This window comes from Galeopterus variegatus, unplaced genomic scaffold (genome assembly GCF_000696425.1).
Source record: "Galeopterus variegatus unplaced genomic scaffold, G_variegatus-3.0.2 Scaffold5927, whole genome shotgun sequence".
NCBI classification, from domain to species: domain Eukaryota; kingdom Metazoa; phylum Chordata; class Mammalia; order Dermoptera; family Cynocephalidae; genus Galeopterus; species Galeopterus variegatus.
This window is the reverse complement of record NW_007732038.1, coordinates 66555-91673: the sequence shown is the minus strand read 5'-3', so window position 1 is coordinate 91673 and position 25119 is coordinate 66555. Positions and strand designations below refer to the sequence as shown.

Here is a 25119-nt window from a genome sequence, read left to right as displayed (position 1 = left end):
TCTACAATAGCAAGAAGCTACAGAAGAAAAATAGCTTGATATTATCAACACACACACAGAAGAAGCACTTGACAAAATTTAATACACAATCTTGATAAAGACTCTCAGAAAATTAGAAATAAGAAAATCAGGAATTATGTTCCTCAAAATATATGTTGAAGTTCTAGCCCTGGTACCTGTGAATATGACCTTATTCAAAAATAGGGTCATTGCAAGTGTAAACAAGATGAAGTCATTCTGAGTTAGAATAGGCCCTAATGTAACACGACTGGTGTCTTTATAAGAAGAGAAGAGACACAGACAGAGACACACAGGGAAAACGCCATATGATGATGGAGGCAGAGATTGGAGTGATGTGCAAATGTATGAAAACTTACATGGGATCTATAAGTTGAAAATTACAAAACACTGAAAAAAAATCAAATAATGTCTAAATGAGTGAAGAGACATATCATATATGGTATGGTATAGTAACTACAGCAAAGTATGTAGTATAATAAGTAGTATAGTAAAGATGTCAAATATCAGCAGTTTGATCTATGATTTCAATACACTCTTTTCAAAATAAAAGAAGTTTTTTTTGTAGACTTAGACAACTTATTTTAAAATTTATATGGAAAGGTAATAGAACTAGAATAGCAAAAAAATTTTGAAAAGGAATAATAAAATGAAAGGAAGCATGCAACCTGAGTGTGGTATTGGCAGAGAATAAACAGAACAGAATAGAAAACCCAAAAGTAGACAAACACAAATATATCCACTTGATTTTTGACAAAGTCTCAAAATCAATTGAATGAAAGATGGATAGTGTTTTCAACAAATGTTGCTGGACCACCACAGGGAAAATAATGAACCTTGACCTAAACCATGCAACATACACCACAATTTTGTATGAAGTGTAAATCTTTAATACTTTTAAAAGATAGCATAGGAGAAAATCTTTGGTATTTAGTATTAGAGTTCTTAAACATGATAGCAAAAGCCATGCTATATAAAAGAAAAATAATAATAACCCAGACTTCAACAAGATTAAAAACTCTTGCACCATAAAAATGTTGTTAAGAAGTTGGAATATAGAGAATATACAAAGAACTTTAAAAACTGAACGGTGAAGTAAAAAAATCCAATTATAAAATGGGCAAAATAAATGAGTAGATATTTCACCCAAGAGTAGATACACATGAAAAGTTGTCCAACAACAATTGCTGTTAAGAAATGCTGATCAAAACCAGAATGTGGTATCACTATACATCTATTAAAACAGCTAAAATTTAAAGATAATAATAATAAAAAGTGCTTGTGAGGATGAACAAAAACTGGATCATTCACAAATTGCTGATGGGAATGTAAAATGGTAAAGTCAGTCTGCATTTTCTTACAAAACTAAACATTCTATGGTATGTTCTCCATGACAGAGCAGTCTACGAGATACTGATTGATGAAGGATATAATTTAGCATAGAAAAGGGGTTTGTTGCTGCTGCGCTTTGGATTCAGTGTTTCAGGAGAGCACAAAATATACTGGATAGTATTCTCCCATGTTAAAGAAGCTAAGAGCAATTAATAGTTCTAATATGGGACCTATAGAGAGTTCAGCTATTGCACTGAAAATAGGTTCAGAGGACTCATGGACACAAAGCTAATTTGATTCGCGGGCTTGATAGAACTAAGAAGGATTTTACTTCTGTGAAACACTCATTTGGGAAATAGGTAACCAGACTGTTCTCTCTGGACATTAAAATATAGGATATGTAATATAAAAATACTTTTGCCTCTCCAAATTAGGTTTTAGATAGTTGATCATGTTGGTCAAAGATATGAAAAAATACATAATAATAATAATAATAATATTAATAATAATAATAATAATAACACCATTTATTGAAGATTTGCTAAGTTCTTGGCATTCTGCTGAGCAATTTATATACATGGCATCACTTGTCCTTACAGCATTATAAGGTATATTTTGTCCGCTCCACTTTAAAAATGAGGAAATGGAGGCTCACAGAACAAAACTATATAGCTGAAAGTCACAAAGGTATTTAGTGGTTGAGCAAGAATTTATTTCTAATTTTGCTCAACTGTAAACCCAACATTTTTTTCACCAGAATATCATATTTTCAAACTGTAAGAGAAATTTCAGATCATATATTCCCACTTCCACCCAATTTTCTGATTCCTTCTATGCCGTAGGTACTCCTTTGACTTATGTTTGAATTATCTCTAATGAGGTAGAACATCCTGATCCCCAAATCCAGCACTAAGTTCAATGACTTTACCAAAAGTCAAGCTTTTCCAATCTGTCTACTTACTTCTCCTCTCCGCTTCTCCAAAACAGTCCTAACAACCTCTGGATAGCAGCAATAGCCAACTAACTAACTGATCTACCTCCATTCACTCACACTTTTTTGTTTTCTACGCATTTCAGCTAAGGTGTTTTTTTTCCCCCCAAATATATCATTTTGCTGAATTAATCACTTTTCATTTCTCTCAAACAGCAAACACCTTGTCATGGCCTGTAAGAACAATAAGTGCTGGTCAGTTCAGCTCTCTCCCAGTTTACCTTGTTGCCAAGCTTAATTATTAATCAATTACTTTTTCAGTCTCAAGAAGTTCTAAGTTTGGACAATGAATTTTGAGGTTACCCTATCTATAATGCCTTGCATTGTCTGGCTCCAAATACAATAGATTACACATTTAACTGTTGATCATTCATCTTAATTTAAGTATATAAGTGTGTGCATTCATGCACACCCAGGACCTATGTAAAGTTCATTTCTATATTAAATACAGGGAACAGCCTGAACCATCAAGAAAGACAGAAAGTTAAGTCATCTGTCTTGGAAATGAATAAAACCAATAAGTTAATTATTTCTTTTTCGTATTCCTACTTCTCAGGTCTTGTGCAGCATAAATAGGGAATGGGCTCAGTACTACTGAGTAACATGAAAGCTTTCTTTTTCCACTCATCAAAGCTTAGCTCTTGTGTTGAGTGTACAATCTTATCCTTATTAAGAACAGATATAACCTACACAAATTTTGTAATGAAAAATAAATAATTAGCATCAGATGTTAAATATAAAATTTCAGGTAGCATTTACATGCAACTATAGTGTATTTAAAATATATTGTGCAGGATTCTCTTCCAGTTGGCTGAGTGGGGTAAACAAATCCTCTCCACCCAAAGCAACAAGGCTGGACAACAGTTAAAAACAACTGCTTCATCAGTCTGAAAATTGACCAAATGAATCCAACAGACTGAGAGGTGCTTCTTTTGGAAAACCACTTCAGATAAATACAGCGTAAGAAGACACATGCAAAAGACTACATATCGTGTGATTTTATTTATATGAAATATCCAGAAAAGGCAAGGCTATAGAGATAAAAAGTGAATCAGAGGTTGCCTGAGATGGGTGGGAATGAGAGTTGACTGCAAAGGGGCTTGAGCAAAATTTGGAGGGGAAATGGGAAAGTCTAAATTTGTAATGTGTTTTTGACTGCAAACTCTGTCATTTAAAAAAAGTATTGGAATGTATACTTAGAATGGATGAATTTTATGATATGTATGCTATATCTAAAAAAGTATAAAATATGTATTTTACATGTGAGATAGATAAAAGTGTTGTTATATTGTCTATGTTATCACAAGTATAACAAAGACAGCCATGGTTGAGCAGAAAAATAAGACAGAAAATGAAATCAGTGTAGGTTACCCAATCAAATATACTTAAACCATTTGATTTCAGAACATCATTAAAATTTACTGAAAAACAAACCATCTATTTTTGAAAAAATACTTTGAAACATCCTTTGAAAACCAAATAGATATATTATCCTTAATTTCAATGTCTAATTATTAACTTTTGCTTCTCTTTATGGTCTTCATTTTATACACTCTATTTTCCAATTTTGAGTAAAAATTTATGAAGTCTATAAAGCTTTGAGTCATACAAGCAATACTGCTCTGGCTGAACCAGCAAAAGATGACCTATAGGATTTTCCATCTTAAATTCCATTCCACAGTTTAGGATAAATTACATTCACAAAACCTGTTACATACTGTTGGTTGATATATTACCTTGTCTGACTTGTCAGCCTAAAGTCAATAACAGATTCCTTAAATAAACCAACTCCTTCAATGTCCATGACATCATCTACATCAGGCTCAGTAGCAACCAACGTTATGGGAAACCTCCAGATCCCATATGTTATGCAGTCTATTTTCAGTGTAACATGAGACCTGCAATATAAAAGAACATTTTTAAAGATGCTATAGAATATCAAGAAAAGAGAATACATATAACGAATCGCTTTCTTTTATTTTATTTATTTATTTTTATTTTTTATTTTTTTTCCTTTTTGTCTTTTTTTGTGACCGGTAACGGGATCACAACCCTCGGTGTTGCGCCCGCACCGTGCTCAACCAGTGAGTGGACCGGTCTCTATATGGGATCTGAACCCTCAGCGGGAGCGCCGCCACGCTCCCAAGTGCCGCACTCTATCGAGTGTGCCACCGGGCCGGCCCACGAATCACTTTCTAAGGTCAAAATGTAAATAAGCCATGTGGTTTCAGCAAAAACACTAGGACATTTAATTCTTAAAAAATGTAGATGACTGCTAATTACAATTTAAAAATAATTTTTAGATAAAAATTTCTGTTATCATTTTCCCTTTGAGGTAATTATTTTGTAGAGCATCTTATCTACTTGCTAGTTATGTTATGAGAACCAGTAACATATGCAGAATGGATTCTGCAAATTTTCCATAACCAGAATACAATATCATAATATGTAAATGAATAAACAATAAAAAAAGAAAGAGAGAGAGAGAGAGAGAGAGAGAGAGAGAAGGAACGATCACAATAATACATTAAACTTTTAGAAGGAAAGAACAGAACTGTGGTTACCAGAAATGGAAAGGGGGATGGGGAGAGGGAGAGGAACGGGGATTAATGAGAAATTGGTTAGCAGACACAAAGAATGATTACATATTGTAATGACGAATAATCTAACTATCTTGTTTTGATGATCACATATTGTACGTAACTATTGATAGTCAACTTTGTATGTCACAAATACAAATATGTATAATCAATTATGCTTCAATTAAACAATATTAAAAAAATAAAAATTTGTGATTGTGAAAAACCAAAAAACAAAAACAAAAACCAACCTAAGGGTGAATTTGGCAAATGGACCCAAGTTTTAGTGTAATAGATATTCCATTTAGGGATTTTCTGTCAAAATGAAACACTGTGAGAAGGTCTTTTCAACTCTTCCTTCACATAGAAAATTATATTTTCTGTGGACACCTACAAAGCCCCATATAATTGACTTAAATTGAAGCTTTTTAAAAATTAGATCACAATTAGTAAAGACCACACACACCTTACAGAACAACATATAATTGAGTGGCAGTTGAATTAAGGAGGAAAGTTAGTAGAGAAAGACTTTCAAAGCATTTGGCTATGGCAAAGAGTGGAGTGACAGGGCAGTAGCTGGAGTTGAGGAATGATTATTTGTGTGTTTCCTTGTTTAGGGTGAAAGTCAATCAAACACTTAATGGTGTGATTGCAATATCACAGGTCAGGATTTAAAAATGAAATCACAAACCTCTTACCCCAAACTGTCAGAAAGAACAGTTCTGGGAACTCTTAATTCTCTTTAAGTAGGACTGTAAAATTACTCAACCATTTGGGAAGTAATTGGACGATATCTTAACAAATTTGAAAGCTACATATAATAAACCAGCAATTTTACTATTACTAATTTCCCCTGAAGATATGCCTCCAAGATTTCAAGATGTGATGTGTTATAAGGATGTTCATTACTGCATTGTTTATACTATCAGAAACACTGGGAGCAAAATTTTAAAAATGTTCTTTCAATAAGGTGCTTGTAAAAATAAGGTATGTTGCATAGAAATGATGGAATACTACTTAGAATAATTTAGCCAGTGATGACTGATAGATCACTTTAAACTAACGCATCTAAAATGGGAAGCTTAACCCTATACCTCTCACACATTCTCCTATCTTTTTAAACGAAACAATATTAATCTTGTTCCACTATTTTAAGAGCACTATTTCAAGAACTGATTTTCTTACTTCTTCTCTTGCTATCTTACAAGGATGAGAAGACTTCCACCATTTAGAGCCATTATTTTATTTTATTTATTAATTTCTTCTTATTTAACTTTGTCTCTTCCAGTGAATCACTCCAAATATATTTGGAACAAAGAATGGCAGAAGTAAGTGAATATGTACATATATGCACAAAGTGCAACCTTTAAATTACATAAGATTATCAACCATCACTGACAGAATTCTATGAATCACATACACAAGTTGTCCTACATCAGCTCCTCGAATATTTATACTTCAATAGTTTCCCATTGTTTCTAACATAAAAAACTCATAGCATCAAGATCAATGTGATCAGATGCCAGCCAAACTCTTCAATCTTATTTCCTCCTTTGCTCATTGCATGAGGGAAGCACTGACCTTCTTGCTACCCATTCTTCATGACAGATGCTTCCTCTGCCTCAAATGCTCTTACCAGCAATTTTCATCTATAAGATCTCTGTTCAGACATCACTTTATAGAAGCCAAACTATCCATCCTGTCTGATGGACATCCTTCCTAGCTCTCTATTCCCCCTTGTTTATTTCCTTCTGAGAACAATCTGAAATTTTCTTGCCTCCTTCGCATTTATTTCTGTTATCTACTTTTCATATTGGACTATATACTCTAAAAGTGCAGGAATTTTGCTTCTTTTGTAGACATTAAATAATTTTTTAATAAATTAATGAACATGTTCAAATGAACAAAGCAGAACAATTCCATTCAACAGGTCAATGTTTTGAGTTAGTGGGAATTCACTGAGTCAACCTATTGGGCCCATGGGGGAAAGACCACTCAATTTCAGAGATGACACAGTGAGTCATTCTATGGTCAATTCTGGGGATTCATAACAATGTATATATGTGATATTTGCTATTTCAGGTTGTCAGTCCCAAACTGTGTGAAATAGAATTTTGGGCTTTAATTCTGTTCAGCTCTTGAGCAGATAAAAGTTCCAGGAAACAGTCGAGTTAATTAATATTTCTGAAGACACCATAAGACAAATGATATCTATCATTTCTCTATTAAAAAAATGTTTAGAAGTGGATTGAATTAAGATGATCGGCCTGATTCATAAAAATATTTACTATTGATTTCCTAAGTTATTATATTAGGCTCTTTGTTTTTATTGAAATAAAAGGCCAAGACCCATAGAAAATACATTTCTACATTTTTTTTTATTTTTGGAAAATCATTTAGGATACTGACCATTATTTTCATTATGTAAAATACCACATTCTAGTCTGTGAAGGTATGAATGTGAAAAATTACCTAGCATTCACTGCTTTGAAACAATGTTATATTTTCTGTTTACCAAAACATAAGAATTTTGCTGTTCATTTTACCTTGCCTGTGAGAAAGAGAAGAATTAATTGAATACTTAATTTAATTATCTAGGTAAAGCATGGTATAATTACTTTCTTGTTTTTCAAAATTCAAAGCTATTGGCTTTATTTTGTCATTTAACAGTGTCCTCCAGTGAATCATCCCAAATACATACGGAAGAAAAAATGATAGTAAGTAAATATATACATATATGCACAAAATAGAACTGTTACATTTTTGGTTTTGTTTTTTGTTTGGCATTTAACTTATTATTTTATTTTTTATTGATCATATTTAGTTATATGCATTTTTTGGATACAGCATTAAATACCATCACCTGTGTACAACATGTGAGGATCCAATAAATATTATTTGCGTATTCATTATTACAAATCATCATTATTCTTTGTGCCTCTTACCCAATATCTTCCCAATCCTCTGCTCCTTCTCCCCACCTCTAGTTAATATACATTTGTTCTCTCCTTCTGAAAGTTTAGCATATTGTTGTGATCTTTTCTTTCTTTTCTCTTTCTTCCTTCCTTCCTTCCTTCCTTCCTTCCTTCCTTCCTTCTTTCCTTCCTTCCTTCCTTCTTTCCTTTCTTTTTTCCTTCCTTCCTTCCTTCTTAGCACCCACTTATGAGTGAGGAAATGTAGTATTTCTCTTTGTTGTCTGGATTATTTTGCTTAACCCAATTTTCTCCAAGCTCATCCATGTTGCTGCAAATGGCAGAATTTCATTCTTTTTTTATGGCTGAGTAGTATTCCATTGTGTATATACACAGTTTCCTTAACCAGTCGTCCATCAATGGACATTTAGATTTGTTCCCTATTTTGGCTATTGTAAGTAAAGCTGTGAAGAACATGGGAATGTAGGTATCCCTTTGACATGATGACTTCCATTCCTTTGGGTGTACACACAGAAGTGGGATTGCTGGATCATATGGTAGTTCTATCTGTAGTTGTCTGAGAAACCTCCATACTCTTTTCCGTAATGACTATACTACTTTATAGTTCCACCAACAGTGTACAAGAGTTCCCCTTTCTCCACATCCTTGCCAGCCTTTTTTATTCTTAAATAAAGGCCAGTTTAACTGGAGTGAGATGATATCTCAATGTGATTGTGATTTTTATTTCCCTAATGATTAGTGATGTTGAACATTTTTTCAGGTGTCTTTTGGCCATTTGTATGTCTTCTTTTGAGAAATATCTATTCAACTCCTTTGCCCACTTTGTAATAAATTATTTGTTTTTTTCTTTTTTTTTTACTATTAAGTTGTTTGAGTTACTTCCATATTCTGGATATTAATCCCTTGTTGAATGCATAGTTTACAGATATTTTCTCCCACTCTGTAGGTTGTGTTTTCACTCTGTTGATTGTTTCCTTTGCTGTGTGGCAGTTTTTTAGTTTGATATAATCCCATTTGTTTACTTTTTCTTTTATTGCTTGTGCTTTCGGGGTCTTATTCATAAAGTCCTTGCCCTTTCCTACTTCCTGAAGGGTTTCCCCCAGGTTTTCCTTTAGTAGTTTTATGGTTTTATGTCCTATAATTAAGTTATTAATACATTTTGAGTTCATTGTGGTATATGGTGAGAGGTATAGATATAGTTTCATTCTTCTGCATATGGATTCCCAATTTTCTCAGCACCATTATTGAAGAGGGAGTCCTTTCCCTAATGTGTATTCTTGTTGTCTTTGTCAGAGATTAAGTGGCTGTAAGTATGTGGGTTGATTTTGGGGTTGATTTTTAGGTTCTCTATTCTGTCCCATAAGGTCAAGTGTCTGTTTTTATGCCAATAACATGCTATTTTGGCCAATGGCTTTGGAGTATAATTTGAAGTCAGGTAGTGTTATGCTTCAGGCTTCAGTTTTGTGCTCAAGATTGCTTTGGCTATTTGCAGTCTTTTGCTGTTCCATATGAATGGTAGGATTGTTTTTTTCTATTTCTTTGAAGAATGTCATTGGTATTTTGATGGGGATTCCAGTGAATCTGGAGATCACTTTGGGCAGTATGGACATTTTCACAATGTTAATTCTTCCAATCCAAGAGCATAAAATGTCTTTCCATATTTTTGTGTCCTCTTTAATTTCTTTCAATGGTTATCTGTAGTTCTTGTTGTAAAGATCTTTCACCTCCTGGGTTAAATTGGTTATTAGGTATGTTATTTTTTTGGTGACTATTGTAAACAGACTTGTTTTCTTGATTTCTTTTTCTGTTAGTTCATTACTAGAGAATAAAAATGCTATTTTTGTATGTTGATTTTGTAACCTGCAACATTACTGAAATTCTTAATCAGTTCTAAGAGGTTTTTGTAGACTTTAGGTTTATCCACATATAGGATCATGTCATCTGCAACTAGGGACAGTTTGACTTCATCCTTTATAATGGGGATGCCATTTATTTCTTTCTCCTGCCTGATTGCTCTGGCTAAACTTCCAATGCTATGCTAAATAGGATTGGTGAGAGTGGGCATCCTTTTCTTGCTCCTGTTCTTAGAAAAGATGAAAGCTGTTTTATTTTGGTGGTGGGTTTGTCATATATAGCTTTTATTGTGTTGAGATACATTCCTTTCACAACTAATTTGAAAGTCTTTATCATGAAGGAATGTTGAATTTTGTCAAATGCTTTTTTTTCCTGCATCTATTGAGATAATGATATGGTTTTTTGCTTGGTTTTGTTGATGTGGTGCATTGCATTTATTGACTTGCATATATTGAACCATCCTTGCATCCCTGGGATGAATCCCACTTGAATATGCTGTATAATTTTTTTGATGTGTCACTTTATTCTGACTGCTAGTACTTTTTGAAAATTTTTGCATCTATTTTTATCAGAGATATTGGCCAATAGTTTTCTTTTTTGTTGTATCTTTATCTGTTTTTGGTATCAAGGTGGTGCTGGCCTTATAGAAGGAGTTTGTGAGAGTGACCTCTGTCTCAGTTTCCTGGAATAGTTTGAAGAGAACTGGTATTAATTCCTCTTTGAATGTTTGGTAGAATTTAGCAGTAAAGCCATCCTGTCCTGGGCTTTCCTTCATTGTGTGACTGCTGGTTACTACTTCAATCTCATTGCTTACTGCTGGTCTGTTCAGGTTTTCTATTTCTTTTTGGTTCAGTCTTGGTAGTATGTATGTGCCCAGAAGTTTACCCATTTCCTCCAGATTTTCAAATTTGAGGATGTATAGTTGTTTGCAATAGTCTCTAATGACTCTTTTATTTTGGTTGTAACAGTTGCAATGTCTACTTTTTCATTTCTGATTTTTGTTATTGGGGTCACCTGTATTCATTTTATTTATTTATTTTATTAACCAAGCTAATAGTTTGTCTATTTTATTTATCTTCTCTGAAAACCAACTTTTCCTTTCATTGATCTTTTGTATCATTTTTTGGGTCTCCATTTTAATTAGTTCTGCTCTGACTTTATTTATTTCTATCTACTACTTTTGGAACTGAATTGTTCTTTCCTTTCTACTTCTTTGAGGTGTAGTGTTAGGTAATTTATTTGAAATCTCTGTTATTTTGATGTAAGCATTCATTTTAATAAACTTCCCACTTAATCTTGCTTTTCTGGTATTCCATAAGTTTTGTTAAGATGTGTCTTTATTTTTATTAGTTTCAAGAAATTTTTTGATTTGCTGTTTAATTACTAATTGGACCCATAGATCATTCAGGAGTCTATTGTTCAGTTCCCATGCACTTGAGTAGTTTCCAGAATTTTGCTTGTTATTGCTTTCCAGTTTTAATCCTTTGTGGTCTGAAAAGATAGTTGAAATGATTTCAATTTCCTGAGACTTGATTTGTGACTTAATATTGTCTATCCAGGAGAATGTTCCATGTGCTGATAAGAAGAATGTGTATTCTGTAGTTGTTGTATGAAATGTTCTATAGATATCTGCCAGGTTCAATTAATCTAAAGTGTAGTTTAAATCCTGGGTTTCTCTATTGATTTGTTGCCGATCTTTCTAGTCCTGAGAGAGGGGTATTCAGGTCCCCTCCTATTATCATATTGGAGTCTATTTCTTTGTTAAGGTCTAATAGTGTTTCCTTGATACATCTGTGTGTTATGGTGTTGGGTGCATACATATTTATGATTGCTATGTCTTCCTGCTGGATACAACCTTCTATCATTATACAGTGTCCTTCTTTGTCTCTTTTTATGTTTTTTGATTTAAAGTCCATTTTACCTGGTATAAGAATAGCTACTCTTGCTCCTTTTGGATTTCCATTTGCATGGTATATCTTTTTCCATCCTTTCACTTTTAGTCTGTGTGCATCTTTACAGGTGAGGTGAGTCTCTTGAAGACAGCATATAGTTGGGTCTAGCTTTTTTAATCCAGTCAGTCTGTCTGTGTCTTTTGAATGATGTGTTTAATCTATTTACATCTAGTATTGTTATTGAGAGGTATTATCATCTCCTGGCATTTTAAAACTTTTGTTTAAATGTCTTTTGTTCTTTTCTACCACTTTTATTATTCATCCTCAGTGTTTGATGTTTTTTTTGAGGTGGTAAAATTTAATTTCCGTTTTCTTTCTCCTTTGCATTTGTGTTTTACCAGTGGGTTTTGTATTTTCTTGTGCGTTTGTGGTAGTGATTATTTTTTGTATTCTAGATGCAGGAATCCATTGAGAATTTATCACAGGGCTGGTTATGTGGTTGTGAAATCTACAGCTTTGGTTTGTCTGGGAAATATACTCTTTCTCCCTCATTTCTGAAGTATAGCCTTGCTGTGAACAGTATTCTTGACTGGCTGTTTTTTTTTTTTTTTTTTTTTAGTACTTTGCATATGTCTTCCCATTTTCTTCTTTCCTGTAGAGTTTTAGTTGAGAAGTCTGCTGTTAGTCTGATAAGGGCTCCCTTATAAGTGACTTGATGCTTTTCTCTTGCTGTTTAAGGATCCTCTCCTTGTCTTTGAGCTTTGCCAATTTGACTATAATGTGTGTCAGGGAGTATCTTTTTGGACTGAATCTGTTTGGGGAACTTTGATCTTCCTGGTTTGAAGTTCTATGTCTCTCCCTATACTTGGGAAGGCTGTTTTTTTTTTTTTTTTTTTCTTTTAGTACTTTGCATATGTCTTCCCATTTTCTTCTTTCCTGTAGAGTTTTAGTTGAGAAGTCTGCTGTTAGTCTGATAAGGGCTCCCTTATAAGTGACTTGATGCTTTTCTCTTGCTGTTTAAGGATCCTCTCCTTGTCTTTGAGCTTTGCCAATTTGACTATAATGTGTGTCAGGGAGTATCTTTTTGGACTGAATCTGTTTGGGGAACTTTGATCTTCCTGGTTTGAAGTTCTATGTCTCTCCCTATACTTGGGAAATGTTCAGTTATTATTTCATTGAAAAGATTTTCAATTTCTTTCTCCTTCCCATCTGGAACCACTATGATTCAGATGTTTGTGCACTTATGCTTGTCTGTTATTTCTCTTAGACTTTCTTCTTTTTTCTTAATTCTTTGTTTTTCTTTTTCTTTTCTTTTCTTTGGTCTACCTGGCTTATTTCACAAAGAACAACTTTGAGATCAGAAATTCTTTCTTCTGCTTGCTCTAATCTGTGGCTAAAGCTCTCAGTTGTGTTATTTATTTCATTGAATGAATCCTTCAGTTCCAGCAGGTCTGCTGCATTCTTTTTTAAGGTATTAATCTCTTTGTAAATTTCCTCCTTTATATCCTGGATATTTTTCCTCATTTCATTGTGTTCTCTGAGCATTCTCCTATCTCATTGAGTTTCAGTAGGATTGTTAGTCAGAATTCCTTTTCAGTCATTTCAAAGGTTTCTTGTTCTGTAGGGTCTGGTAGTTGTGAATTACTGTACTCCTTTTGCCATGTCATTTTTTTCTTATTTTTTCATATTTCTAGTATCTCTACATTAGTTTCTGGTCATCTAGTAGATCAGCTGCTTCTTCTATTACTCTAGAGTGGACTTTGAGAAGAAACACTGCCTCTTCTCTTTGCCAGCTCCTGTGGTGACTCTCTTCATGTCAATGCAGTTGAATATGTGGTGGGCCACCTGCAGTGGTCATGGCTGCTACTGTGGCACCAAGCTGTCCTTTTGCAGCTGGAATCTGAGATGGCTGCTGTTGTGGACCATGTTGGGTCCTCCTTGTCACCACATGGGGATTCTTCTTGCCTCCTGTGCTAGTGAGGGTTAGGCGGGCTGAGGCCAGGGGCAGGGCAATTCCCTGTCCTGGACCTCCCTGTGGTGGCATCAGTGCTCTTCCTGCTTTCTGTACATGTGTGGTTGTGGGTTGAGGCCTGGGCACTTCCCTGTCCTGAGCCTCCCTGTTTTGGCATCAGTGCTCTTCCTGCCTCTTGTGAGGGCAGGAGTACGGTCGGTTGGGGCAAAGCCCAGGGCACTTCTGTGACCTGTGTCTCCCCGTAACAACATAGGTACTCTTCTTGTCTCCTGTTTGGGCAGGGGTGGGGTCAGACTTGTTAAACTACATCAGAACAACACATAATACTTACAGAAATTTATGAATCATGCAAAGAAGTTGCTCTAAATCAGTATCCCAAATATTCATCAAGAAGTTTTAAATCCACAAAATTTTGAATGAGTATAAATTCACATTGACTCTGCCCTTATTGACCAGTAATAATATTATTCCCCTTCTAGTTGTTGCTGGTAATTTCTATATCATTAAATTAACAATACAAAGCTAAATGTTAAAAATATACTAACAAATAAACATAGAAAAATATGAAAATGACAGAAAAGGTAAAATGGGACAATGTCAGTGTTTATAGTGTACTTTTTTTTCTTGTAGCTTGATTTTATTACTGCTTCCTGAAGATGACCCTGTTATCTTTTAATTATTATACTACATATCCATATGAACTTTAAATATATGCATGGCTACATTAAGTACATATTTTAACTTTAAAAATTATTTAAAGCATAAGTAATACTTTCATTTTTAAAAAAATTTCCCGGCTATAATTTGTACTTTCTATATATTGTGGTTCTGATCAGTATCTTTGTGTGCAGACAGAAATAAAGTCTTATTTCAGATGTGACATGTCATATAGTGCTTGTAAGTCTAAATATCAGCTGCCCAAAAAGGAGATATAAAGATGCTGGAAGAAGGTTACCAGAGGACAGATATCCAAAGCCCAGTATTCTCACAGACACACTCATATCTTACTAAGGGATGTATAATGTTATAGTATTTCATGGTAAAGGGTAATAAAATCAATTGCTATGTAGAACGTAGTTTAAGCATTTTCTTCATTTGAATTGGTCTTAAGAAGCAGCATTAAGAAATATGTTGCTTTTGTACAGCATCAAATCACTTTTTTAAAGATATTACAAAATAGATTGTTCTTTTTTGTTAATTTGATACCCCAATCACATTAGGAAGGTTACAATTCTTGAAGGATATCTTAGATTTCCAACTACTTGGACTATTTTTTTTCTCATCAGAATACTTGTCATAGCTAGAAATAATCTAGCCCGAAATGTTTCTCTCAACAGTATCAAGAAGTTATATAATCCAAATATTGAAAGATGGAAAGAAAAAAGTCAACATTTTTTAGTTGAAAAGAGTACTAACATTGTTTAAAGAAAAACAGGAAGGAAACAGACTTACCACAATGGTTTCTTTGGTGTAAATACCAGATTGAAGACCAACGATATTATTTCAGCATGGACATTATAACTTTTTTTGATCAAATATAAAGCCACACAGGATTCCAAGTTAGACTTCATAACTTCAGATTCAAATTGAATTTCATATTCAAATTCACAATTTTTAGGTTTATCTAGTCAAATCAAGATTAAAATATATTTCAATTTAATTAATATGCATAGATTGAATATCATTTATATGTCAACACTAATCATGCACAGGTAATTTAAGGAAAGGGAGAGGGCATATGTTATTTAGCTTTGTATTCATAATGTTTAGTGCATTACCAGCTATGTATTAATACTCAGTATATTTTTGTTAAAAGGTAAATAAGTAAAGGATAGAAAAAATAAACTTAGAAGACTATTTTCACCATACTTAAAATTTAAGTCTATGAAACAAGAAATGTCAAATGAAAATTAATAATCAATATTAATTATAAAATAGAAATAATGTGCTCTATATAATAAATGCATCAAAATATTTGAAATTTATACAGTAAGAAGTTTAAAATTTGAGTTGAATTAAGTTTAAACAATATTGAAAAGGCATCCCAAGCTATTAGAGCAGTATTTTCAATTTCTGGTATATTTTAATAAAATAAAGTGTTCTTCATGTTTTAGTCCTAAACCATTACAGATGATATGGTTAAAAATATTTTCGTAACCAGTAGGTTACCAAAGGAAAGTAACAGCAGAGTTTTGTCCACTGCACTTAAAAAAATTTATTAAATCCAGGACTAGCATGTAGACAAGTGGTACAAACATGAATTAAATTTATACTTCATTTATATGTAAGGAGCTAAAAGCACAAATCATGAAGTACATTACACGTGAATCATGGAAGAGAAAGAATCATGACTTGACCTGGTCCACAGCTGTTCTAATTTCTAAAGTCTGTGTCTAATGTATAAAGATAAAAGTGATCCTCAGATACCATTATTTTAATTCAGAGCTGATGGCAACCTTTCTGTAAGCAATCCTAATAGGAACCAGACCACTTTTTAGAAGTAGTTGATTTTAATTTGTGTTACTAAACTCTGAAAAATAGCTGGGCTATAGCAAGCCCAAGGCCTCACCAGCTCTTATTAATGAAAAATGTAACAGACTGACCTACACCCTCAGAAGATCTCTTTTTTTTCCCCCACACATAAAAATAAACCTCTGGCCTCCTAAATTGCTGGTGTTCATCCATTGACAAAATCAGACATTTTTGTTCCTATCAATAGCCATTCTTTGACATAGCAAAATCAATGTGTCTACGTATAAGATGTCTATTTGTTCTGAGAAAGGAATATAGAAATATCTCATAGGAAGTCATAATACATACAGAGAAAATAACATTTAAGAATTTTAGAGTGTTTTATGGGAAAGAAAATTTCCACTGTATTCAAATAACATTGCAAAAATGTTTTAAGAAGCAAATCATATTTGTAGTTGAGAAATGCATCTGTTCATGCTTAATTATAGAAGCCTTTATAGGAGTAGTGGTGTCAGAATGAAATTAAGGAATAAGAAGCTGATCAACTGGTAAATGCTGCTGACAGGCAGAGTAATCTCAGAGCACAAATTTTATATCCATTGCATCAGGCAAACTGCATAAGGTTGGCAATCTTTTAAAGCACAGTCCTATTAGAGTGGGTAAGACGGAAGCCTTGATGGAGTGAATTGATCAGAGAAAACAAAGTGAATAGTAACAGAGCAAAAGGCCAAGGACTGGAGGTCAATGTGGGATCACAAGAGGACAAAAGATATGTTTCTCAGGAGCTGTTTGCGACCATAAAATAAGCCCGACATGGAAGTTTACATACAATATGCAAACAAGACACAGTGAAATGACTGGCTTAGAGTGAAATGAGACCAGTGTGACCCATAAATCAGCAAATCAGACACACATAAGACAACAGGGTCATCAAAGAACAACAGCCTTGAGCTACAGAACACCTGGGAAATAAAAAGAAGTGGCCTGAGTCTGATATGCAGTTGGATGGTAAAACTACTCCCAGATAAAAAACCCCACAGAGAAAGTCACTAACTAATCCCCAGAAACGCACAAAGAATGCATGGACAATGAGCTTCTTTCATAGAAAAAATACAATTATAGGGAAAATCGTGCCAACAGAGAATGATCTGTAATCTTATAGAAGTGACATTGCAAAACAATCTAAAAATCCAAATATAATAGTATCCTAGTAGGGCAATATTGATTAATTTAAATAGTACAGGTACATAAATATAACATGTTAAATAGATGTTGTTTGAACCCCTTAACAACAGGGTCTGTGTCTTGTTAATTTTGGCAGCTCTGGGGCTAAGCATAATATGCAACAGTGAAGATGTTTGATACATTTTTATCCAATGATAAAGATAAAAAAATGATCAATTCTGGTTAATTCAATGATATGTGTGAGGAGTCAGGGTAGAGAGAGCAGAGAGGTTCTCACATTTCCAATTAATGAGACTTGAGAGTTTTATTGAACTGAGGGAAAGAATATGATGAAAATAAAGAGAGGATAATGAAAAGGAAATGTTGGGGGTTCTCATCACCTACCTGTCAGGTTTACATAGGGAGGTCTATTGACTCCCGAGAAGGGAAAAGCACAGGAGGAAAATAAGCTCAGTTTCAATCTGCCTCCCTCATCATGACTTGCCGTGGGAGGAAAAGAAACACATGTGATCTATTTACTAGAGTGAGGGAAAGAAAGATGAGCAGATGAGCAGACCCTTCTCTTTCTTTTCCAATGTCTTGAATCAGGATTCATACTTTCTTCTCCTCCTTCATGAAGAGGCGGTTTGTCTCTGTAGGGTGTCTACAGCTGGCCAGTTTGGCACTAATGCATTCAATTTAGGTGGAAGGTATTAATAAGCCATATAACTCCATAGTTCAAAGTCCCTTCCCAATTCACCTTTCTAATTAATAAACCTGACATTTTGATTTATATATGCCTCATTTCTACATGTGCTTCTCTGTTGGTTTTAAACTAGGTTGTGGGAAGGCAAGGGTGTGATTAATTATCACTCAGAGTCCAAGCCGCAAAGTATAGTGCTTTAATTTCTACCATAAGGGATTTAAGAGATAAAAAGTACAAAACAGAATGGTAAACCTGACTTTTTTGGACACTATTTAATGTGCAGTATAAAATATAATTAAGTTACACACAGGGGAAAAGACGTTCATTTGCTTTGGCATATACTAAAGTCTAAAATAGTATTCAGACTTTCTGGTCAGACTTGTCCCTTCATAAAGTAATTGGTGGGAAGGAAGGAGCAAGCAGAAAGACTTACAGAGATTGAAGACAAGCTGGTTATACCTTTGGAATAAGGGCAAGAAAAGACACCAAGTTATTGATTGCCACATGCCTTTAAGGAGAAGACAAAGCCAACTCATTTCATCAAATATTCAGGTACCATAGAGACAGAAAAATATTAAAATTGAGAGGGGATTAGATTATTGTACTTCTGTATAGCAGGACATACTATAGAACAAAAAAGAAGATTCACAAATTAAAATGTATCTAGCCAAAAAATAGATGAGCTTGCTGTTTTTAGGGGTATTGAGCAGAGAAAACAGGCATTTTAGAGAGAATGATGGGTGGAGATAAGCCTGAAAACCTTCCATTTAGTTATTTTCAATATTAACCATTCTTTTTCCTCATGAAAAGTAATGAAACATTAAAATAAGAACTATATCGAAATGTGTATTTTTAAGAGCTATTTGAGAGAGATTGTTTTCCTAATATGACTTCAATGTTCCCAATGTGATGATGGCAGCTTTCTTATAGACCCTGAATATCTAGGAGGAAGTGGAATTTTTCAGGTAATAATTTTTAGTCAATTTATATGATCAAAATTACAATTTCTTTAGTTTGCAACCTGACAGGAGTACAACTTAAGCAATTTAAAGTAGAGAAAACATATTAAAATGCTTAGCATTTATAAGCATTTCTTTATCCTTTTATATACTTAATTTAACATGAGATATTACCATCTTAAGAAATTTTTTAAGTGAACAATACAATATTGTTAACTATAGGCATTATGCTGTACAACAGATCTCTAGAACTTATTCATCTTTCACAGCTGCAACTTTATACCCATTGGAGAACAACTCCCTATTTGTCCTTTCCTCCAGACCCTGGCAACAACTATGCCACTCTCTGCTTCTGTGATTTTTACTATTTTAAATTTACCATGTAAGTGGTATAATGCAGTATTTGTCTTTGTATGACTGGCTTATTTCACTTAGCATAATGTCCTCCAGGTTCATTCATTTTGTCACATATTATAGAATTTCCTTCTTTTCTAAGGTTGAATATTGTTGCATTATACACACACACACACACACACATACATACACACACACCATATTTTCTTTATCCATTTATCTGTCAAAGGACATTTACGTTGTTTCCATATCTTGGCCACTGTGAATAATGTTGCAACGAACGTAGTACAGATACCTCTTCGAGATTCTAATTTCAATTATTTTGGATAAATACCCAGAAGTGGTATTGCTGAATCATATGGTAGCTTTGTTTTGATTTTTATGAGAAGCTTTCATACTGCTTTCCACAACAGCTAAACCATTTAGCATTCCAACATCAATTTTGCATTGCATACCAACAGTGTACAAGGATTCATATTTTCCCACATCCTTGCCAATACTTACTTTTTGTTTGTTTTCTGGATAATAGCCATGCTGACAGGTGTGAGGTGATATCTCATTGTGGTTTTGATTTATATTTACCCCTTATGATTAGTGATGTTGACCATTTTTTCATACAGCTATTGGTCATTTACATGTCTTTTTAGGAGAAAGTCTATTCAATTTTTTAGCCTATTTTTTAATCAGGTTACTAATTTACTTTTATTATTGAGCTGTAAAATTCCTTATTTTTTAATATTAACCCCATATTAAATATACAATCTGCAAATATTTTCTCCCATTCCATAGGTTGCCTTTTCACCTTGTCATTGAGTATTTCCTTCTATGTAAAGAAGCTTTTGAGTTTGTTTATTTTTGTTTTTGCTGTCCGTACTTTTGGTATTATATCCATGAAATCACTACCAAGGCAAAAGTCACGAGAAGACCTTGTGCCAGGAGCAGGATCTTTAGCAAGAGGGAGTCTTAAATCTCACTACAGGCTCTGGTGAGTTTGGTTTCACATTCTCCCGAGGTGCAAGAGCCTTTCAATTAGTTTCTGTTGTCTCACAAATGAAATTTGTCTATGAATGTTGCTGAATGGGTGTCTTTGTGGGTGGAAGGAAGGTCCAGGGTCCCTACTCTGCCATGTTGCTGACGTCACTTGGTGCCATATTATTTATTTCAAGTGATACACCACATATTTGGAGAATTAGGTAACATTTTAAATTATTTTGATTATTAAAAATGAGATAGCAAATTTTTATATAGAAAGCTGAATTATACAGTAAATGAATGTAATAAACTTTATTATACAAAGTTTATTTGGGTATTATATCTAATTTGTGCCAATTTATCTATTTCTTTAAATAAGAAACAATTTATTAAAGGTTTTGTTTCTAAATTTAAAACTGCAAGTTATGACTTCAATCATATTCCTTAAATCAGAAGACAGAGTAAAGGAAGAAATTAAAACTAAAGGGTTGTGGAAATTATAGTTACTACAGTTTTCTCTCCTCTCCATTTCGACAGAATTATAACATATGTCTTACAAATCCAGGAATAACAATAACTGCTGCCATTTTTGAGCTAACTACTATGTGAAGACAACAAACATAACAGTGGACTCCTTAAGCACTACTTGAATTTACATTGTAGATGAAAGTTAAATGGGCATAGATCTTCATGAGAAATCAGCAACCTGCAATTCAAGGAAACTGAGCGTGTATTTATTATCATTTTTTATAATCCATAAATGTGGTTCTCTTACCATGTAAATCTTCATAAGAAATATCTGAACTTCTTTTTGGAATCACTAAAAAATCTGTCTCTTCTGGAGTTGGATTTTCTCCAAAAAAATCACCAGTCAGCATGACTTCCACCTTCTCTTCTACTCGCTTCTTGGACTGACATGTAATGACAACTACAAGAGAGAAATATTTCTAGTTAATTTGACTATTAGGTTATATGATCATGCTTGAGATAGGAGAAAATGAACTACATCATGAAAAAGAAAATTTCCTTTAGTATGCTTTCACTTGCTATTGCAACTGGCCTTAACAGACACCCACATTCACATTATACACATATTCATGCAATAACTATATTCTTTGACATTATGGGAGCAAATAGGAATATTAAAGAATGTGTAAAAATAGTATGGCAAAAGATAAATCTGTGTGACATATACTAGACTATAAAAGATTATATTAGGATGCAGAAATTTGATTCTGAAACTGATATAGTTATGTAAATAACTCAAGTGGCAATTGTGGACATGTGATTTTCTCCTCTTTTAAAATCTGTACGTTCGGGGCTGGCCTGGTGGCGCACTGGAGAGTGTGCCGCTTGGGAGTGTGGCGGCGCTCCCGCCGAGGGTTCGGATCCCATGTGGAGACCGGTTCCCGCTCACTGGCTGAGCGCGGTGCGGGCGCAACACCAAGGGTTGCGATCCCGTTGCCGGTCCCCGGTATGGGTGCGACACCGAGGTTTGCGATCCCGTTACCGGTCAGTAAAAAAGACAAAAAGGAAAAAAAACAATCTGTACGTTCATTGTGGTGATAACAAGCTCTACTTTTATACTAATACAGTAATAAATACCTTCAAACAATTTTAAAAAAATAAGTTCTGTAGCACTTATTTTGTAATAATATTTTTAAATATTTTCTATTATAATCAAAATGTATTTACATGCAACTTAAAATTCACACTTAAATAATTTAATAAAATATTTTAATTTTTCATTTTTGAATTACATTTAAATTTACAAAATGCACATTTTTAAACAATTAACAATAAAATAGTAATGAATTCTTTAAAGTTAAGGTTAAATGTAATTGTATATTAGTTTATGGACAGAATTAAACATTTATGTATTTATATATCTATCAAATTTCAATATTTTCCTATGTAAAGTGCAGGAGAAGTTGTCAGTGATCTTGTGAGAAATCAAACTATTGTTTCTACGTACAATTCCTGATTATATAAAGAAATATTAATGTATTCCTCTGGCCTCAGGTCTATAATACTAGTGGGCCTTGTGTACTGGAATCCACACAAATAAGAATATTATTTCTCCTTAATATATTAAATATTATACTTTTATCAAGTCAAACACACATTAAAGACAAAAAAAGAGAATCATAATATACAAATAGTTTTTGGAATGTATTATGCTATGCTTTTGGGACATCAATAATAACATATTCACATACACTACAAAATTAGATAATTACTCAGATTTATCTGTTTTTGTGATACATATGACATTTATAGTATAAAAATATTATAAATTTAATTTTTAATTCTAAATTTAAAAACATATTTTGAACATTCTGGTTAAAATGGCTAGGATAAAAGGTACAAGCTTTTCTGGTAATAATTAACTCTAGTCTTACAGCATTAAATTGGAAATCAGTGTGATCAAAGTTACAATTAGCATTATGCCAGTGCTCTTGTCCTATAAGTCCTTAGGAAATTAGTGTCTTGGCAATGCAAGGATCATTCAGTCACAATGGGTTCACTTTTCATTGTATTTACACTGTGACAGATAGTGTATTCCTCTTCCAATTATCTGCCCCAATGGGCAGTGGTAGGTAAAAATGCAAAGTGAAAACATGGCTCACAGAACAACAAAAGTATCCTGGGTTTGAGAATAACCTGAGTGATAAATACATACAAAAGAAAAAAGTCATAAACTTCCACAATGATACAGTTTAGCAGGGAAAGCAATAGGTTATATCTGATGAGTTATTAAATAAAGAATAGAGAATGGACTGTACAGAAAATAAATAATATGTACTCATAAAAATATACCCTCTTGTCTCTCAAGGGCATTTGTAGGTAAAAATAATTACCAGCATATATTTTAGACTTTTGGTAAAATGAGTTAATAACTAACACACAATCTATTTTAAAACACTGGTTTTATTACTAGGCTGTGTTAATCTAACATAGGCTATTTGCGGAACTCACTTCTGTGAGATCAATAGATATGCCAGTTCCCCTGGGATCCGCAAAGGGGCTAGAGGCTCTTGAATCATATGATCCAAAGGTAATCTTGGACACGAACCTGAAGAGATGTGGAATTGGAACTGCTGCTATCTTGCCATGCTGAAAGAGAGCTCAGCTAGGAATTGCAGTAAAACAGAGCAAAAGAAGTCACAAGAGAGAGAGAAACCAGGTGCTGACTGTTTGAGCCTGGATCATGCAGAGTCTGAAGTCAGCTCCACTCCTGAACTTTTCACTATATGTGTTTCTCTAGCCCAAACTCAGGGCCATTTTGCTTAAATTTGTTTAAAATATATTGTATATCACATGTAATAATAATAAAAAAAAGTCCTAACTAACACAATCCATTACATTACCAAGCGCATTCCCAGCAGCACCCAGAATTAACACAGGAGGGCACTATAAATGCCTATGAATTACAATGACACTTTGAAGAATTTGAAGCTAGGAATAGGAGTCCTGTGGTACCTTAAATGTACGGAGGGAAATAAACATAAGAAAAACCAAAATAAGCAGGAAAAAAAACAATATTAACAACCATTGATTATCAATATGTCTCCCACATTGTGCCACATATTGTTTCAGTCCTATGTCTTATGACAATTTATTAATCTATGTAACAAACAGAAAAAAAAAAATCAAGTAATTACCAAGAAAAATGGCTTAAAGGAAAATGCCCTGGAGCATGTTGAACTTTCTTTGAAGAAAAACGTGTAAGAAATTTTTGTTTTTATGTTCTTATGGGCTTTGTTTTAGACTGAAAAATTCTGCTTTAAATCTTTAATCTGAGAAAAACAAAACTATCTGCAATAAACGGGAGCATCCTTACTATTAGAATTCCAACAGAGCAATGTCTAGGCTTTATTATATCACTTTGATCAGCTGTCTCTGTATTATAAATTTTAAACAGTTCAGCTCTATGGAAAATATAGAGTCAACTATTTTCCAGAAAAAGTAAGAGAAACATTTTAACATGTTTGTGAAGCATTCTGAGGATAATTTAGTACATTTGAAATATCTATGTACTTGTTGATAATTTTTTAACCCAAAAGTAAAAATATTTTAAGTAAAACAAATGACATTTATTGTCAAAGGTACTTCTATATGTGAATTTTTACTCCAATGAAAATTAAACTACATAAGGAAATACGTAGTCTTGGCCTTCCTTTATAACATGTGTATCTAGGGAAATGCTTTGTTTACAAGCATAACTGTAATTTCTCTTCCTTCTAAGTGTGGTGACATTATGTCAGTGGAAGTCTAACTGCTTTTCACTTGCAAAGATTGGTATCAAGGAGAGAAAGAAAGAGCAAAATTTTGAGATTTCTTTTAACTTATCCGTGTTGCTCAAATGTGAGATCCGAACTAGATAGATACCCCTTAGCTCTGCAAAGCAATTCACCACCTCTTAGTTATATAGAAGTACACATAGAGCCTGGTAAGCAGTTGTCGGGAAACAAAATTTTGCTATATGCTATCTAAGAGGAATTTCACTTCTTAGGCTGAACTTGGGAAGAAAATGAGAAAATCAAGGAATGCAAAAGAAGTGAGAAGAGTGTTGAGGGAAAAAAAAACCCACAGAAATTCCGGAGAATACTGGTGTATGTGGGAAAAAATGAGAGGTTACTGAGAAAAAGAAAGGCATTTAAGGGTAGGGACATTACGTTGTGTACATCTTGGCAAAGTAAACTTCCCTGAAAACTTCAGAACATTCTGACTGGTTTTGGCGAATATCATAAAGGTTTTGTGTTTGGAACAACTAAGAGTAGAGGGATCAGCATCCCCACAGCATAGTTCTCGGATGGGACTGAGAGTTACACAGAAGCTGAAGTATGATATTAATAGAGACCCAGAACAAAAGTACCAGGGACTCTTAGTGATCTAGTTCAGGATGGCAACAGGAAAC

General features: G+C 33.7%; 1 protein-coding gene across 1 annotated transcript in view; it reads right to left on the bottom strand.

Moving 5' to 3' along the window:
- LOC103605590 (putative uncharacterized protein CXorf30) overlaps positions 1-25119 on the bottom strand; it is a gene marked incomplete at its 5' end in the record, with an annotated part of 100137 nt that overhangs the window by 20308 nt on the left and 54710 nt on the right. The window contains 3 exons of the mRNA XM_008590206.1: positions 4078-4239; positions 15024-15195; positions 20974-21126. Coding sequence (XP_008588428.1) covers positions 4078-4239; positions 15024-15195; positions 20974-21126 — 487 coding nt within the window. The remainder of the gene's footprint in view (positions 1-4077; positions 4240-15023; positions 15196-20973; positions 21127-25119) is intronic.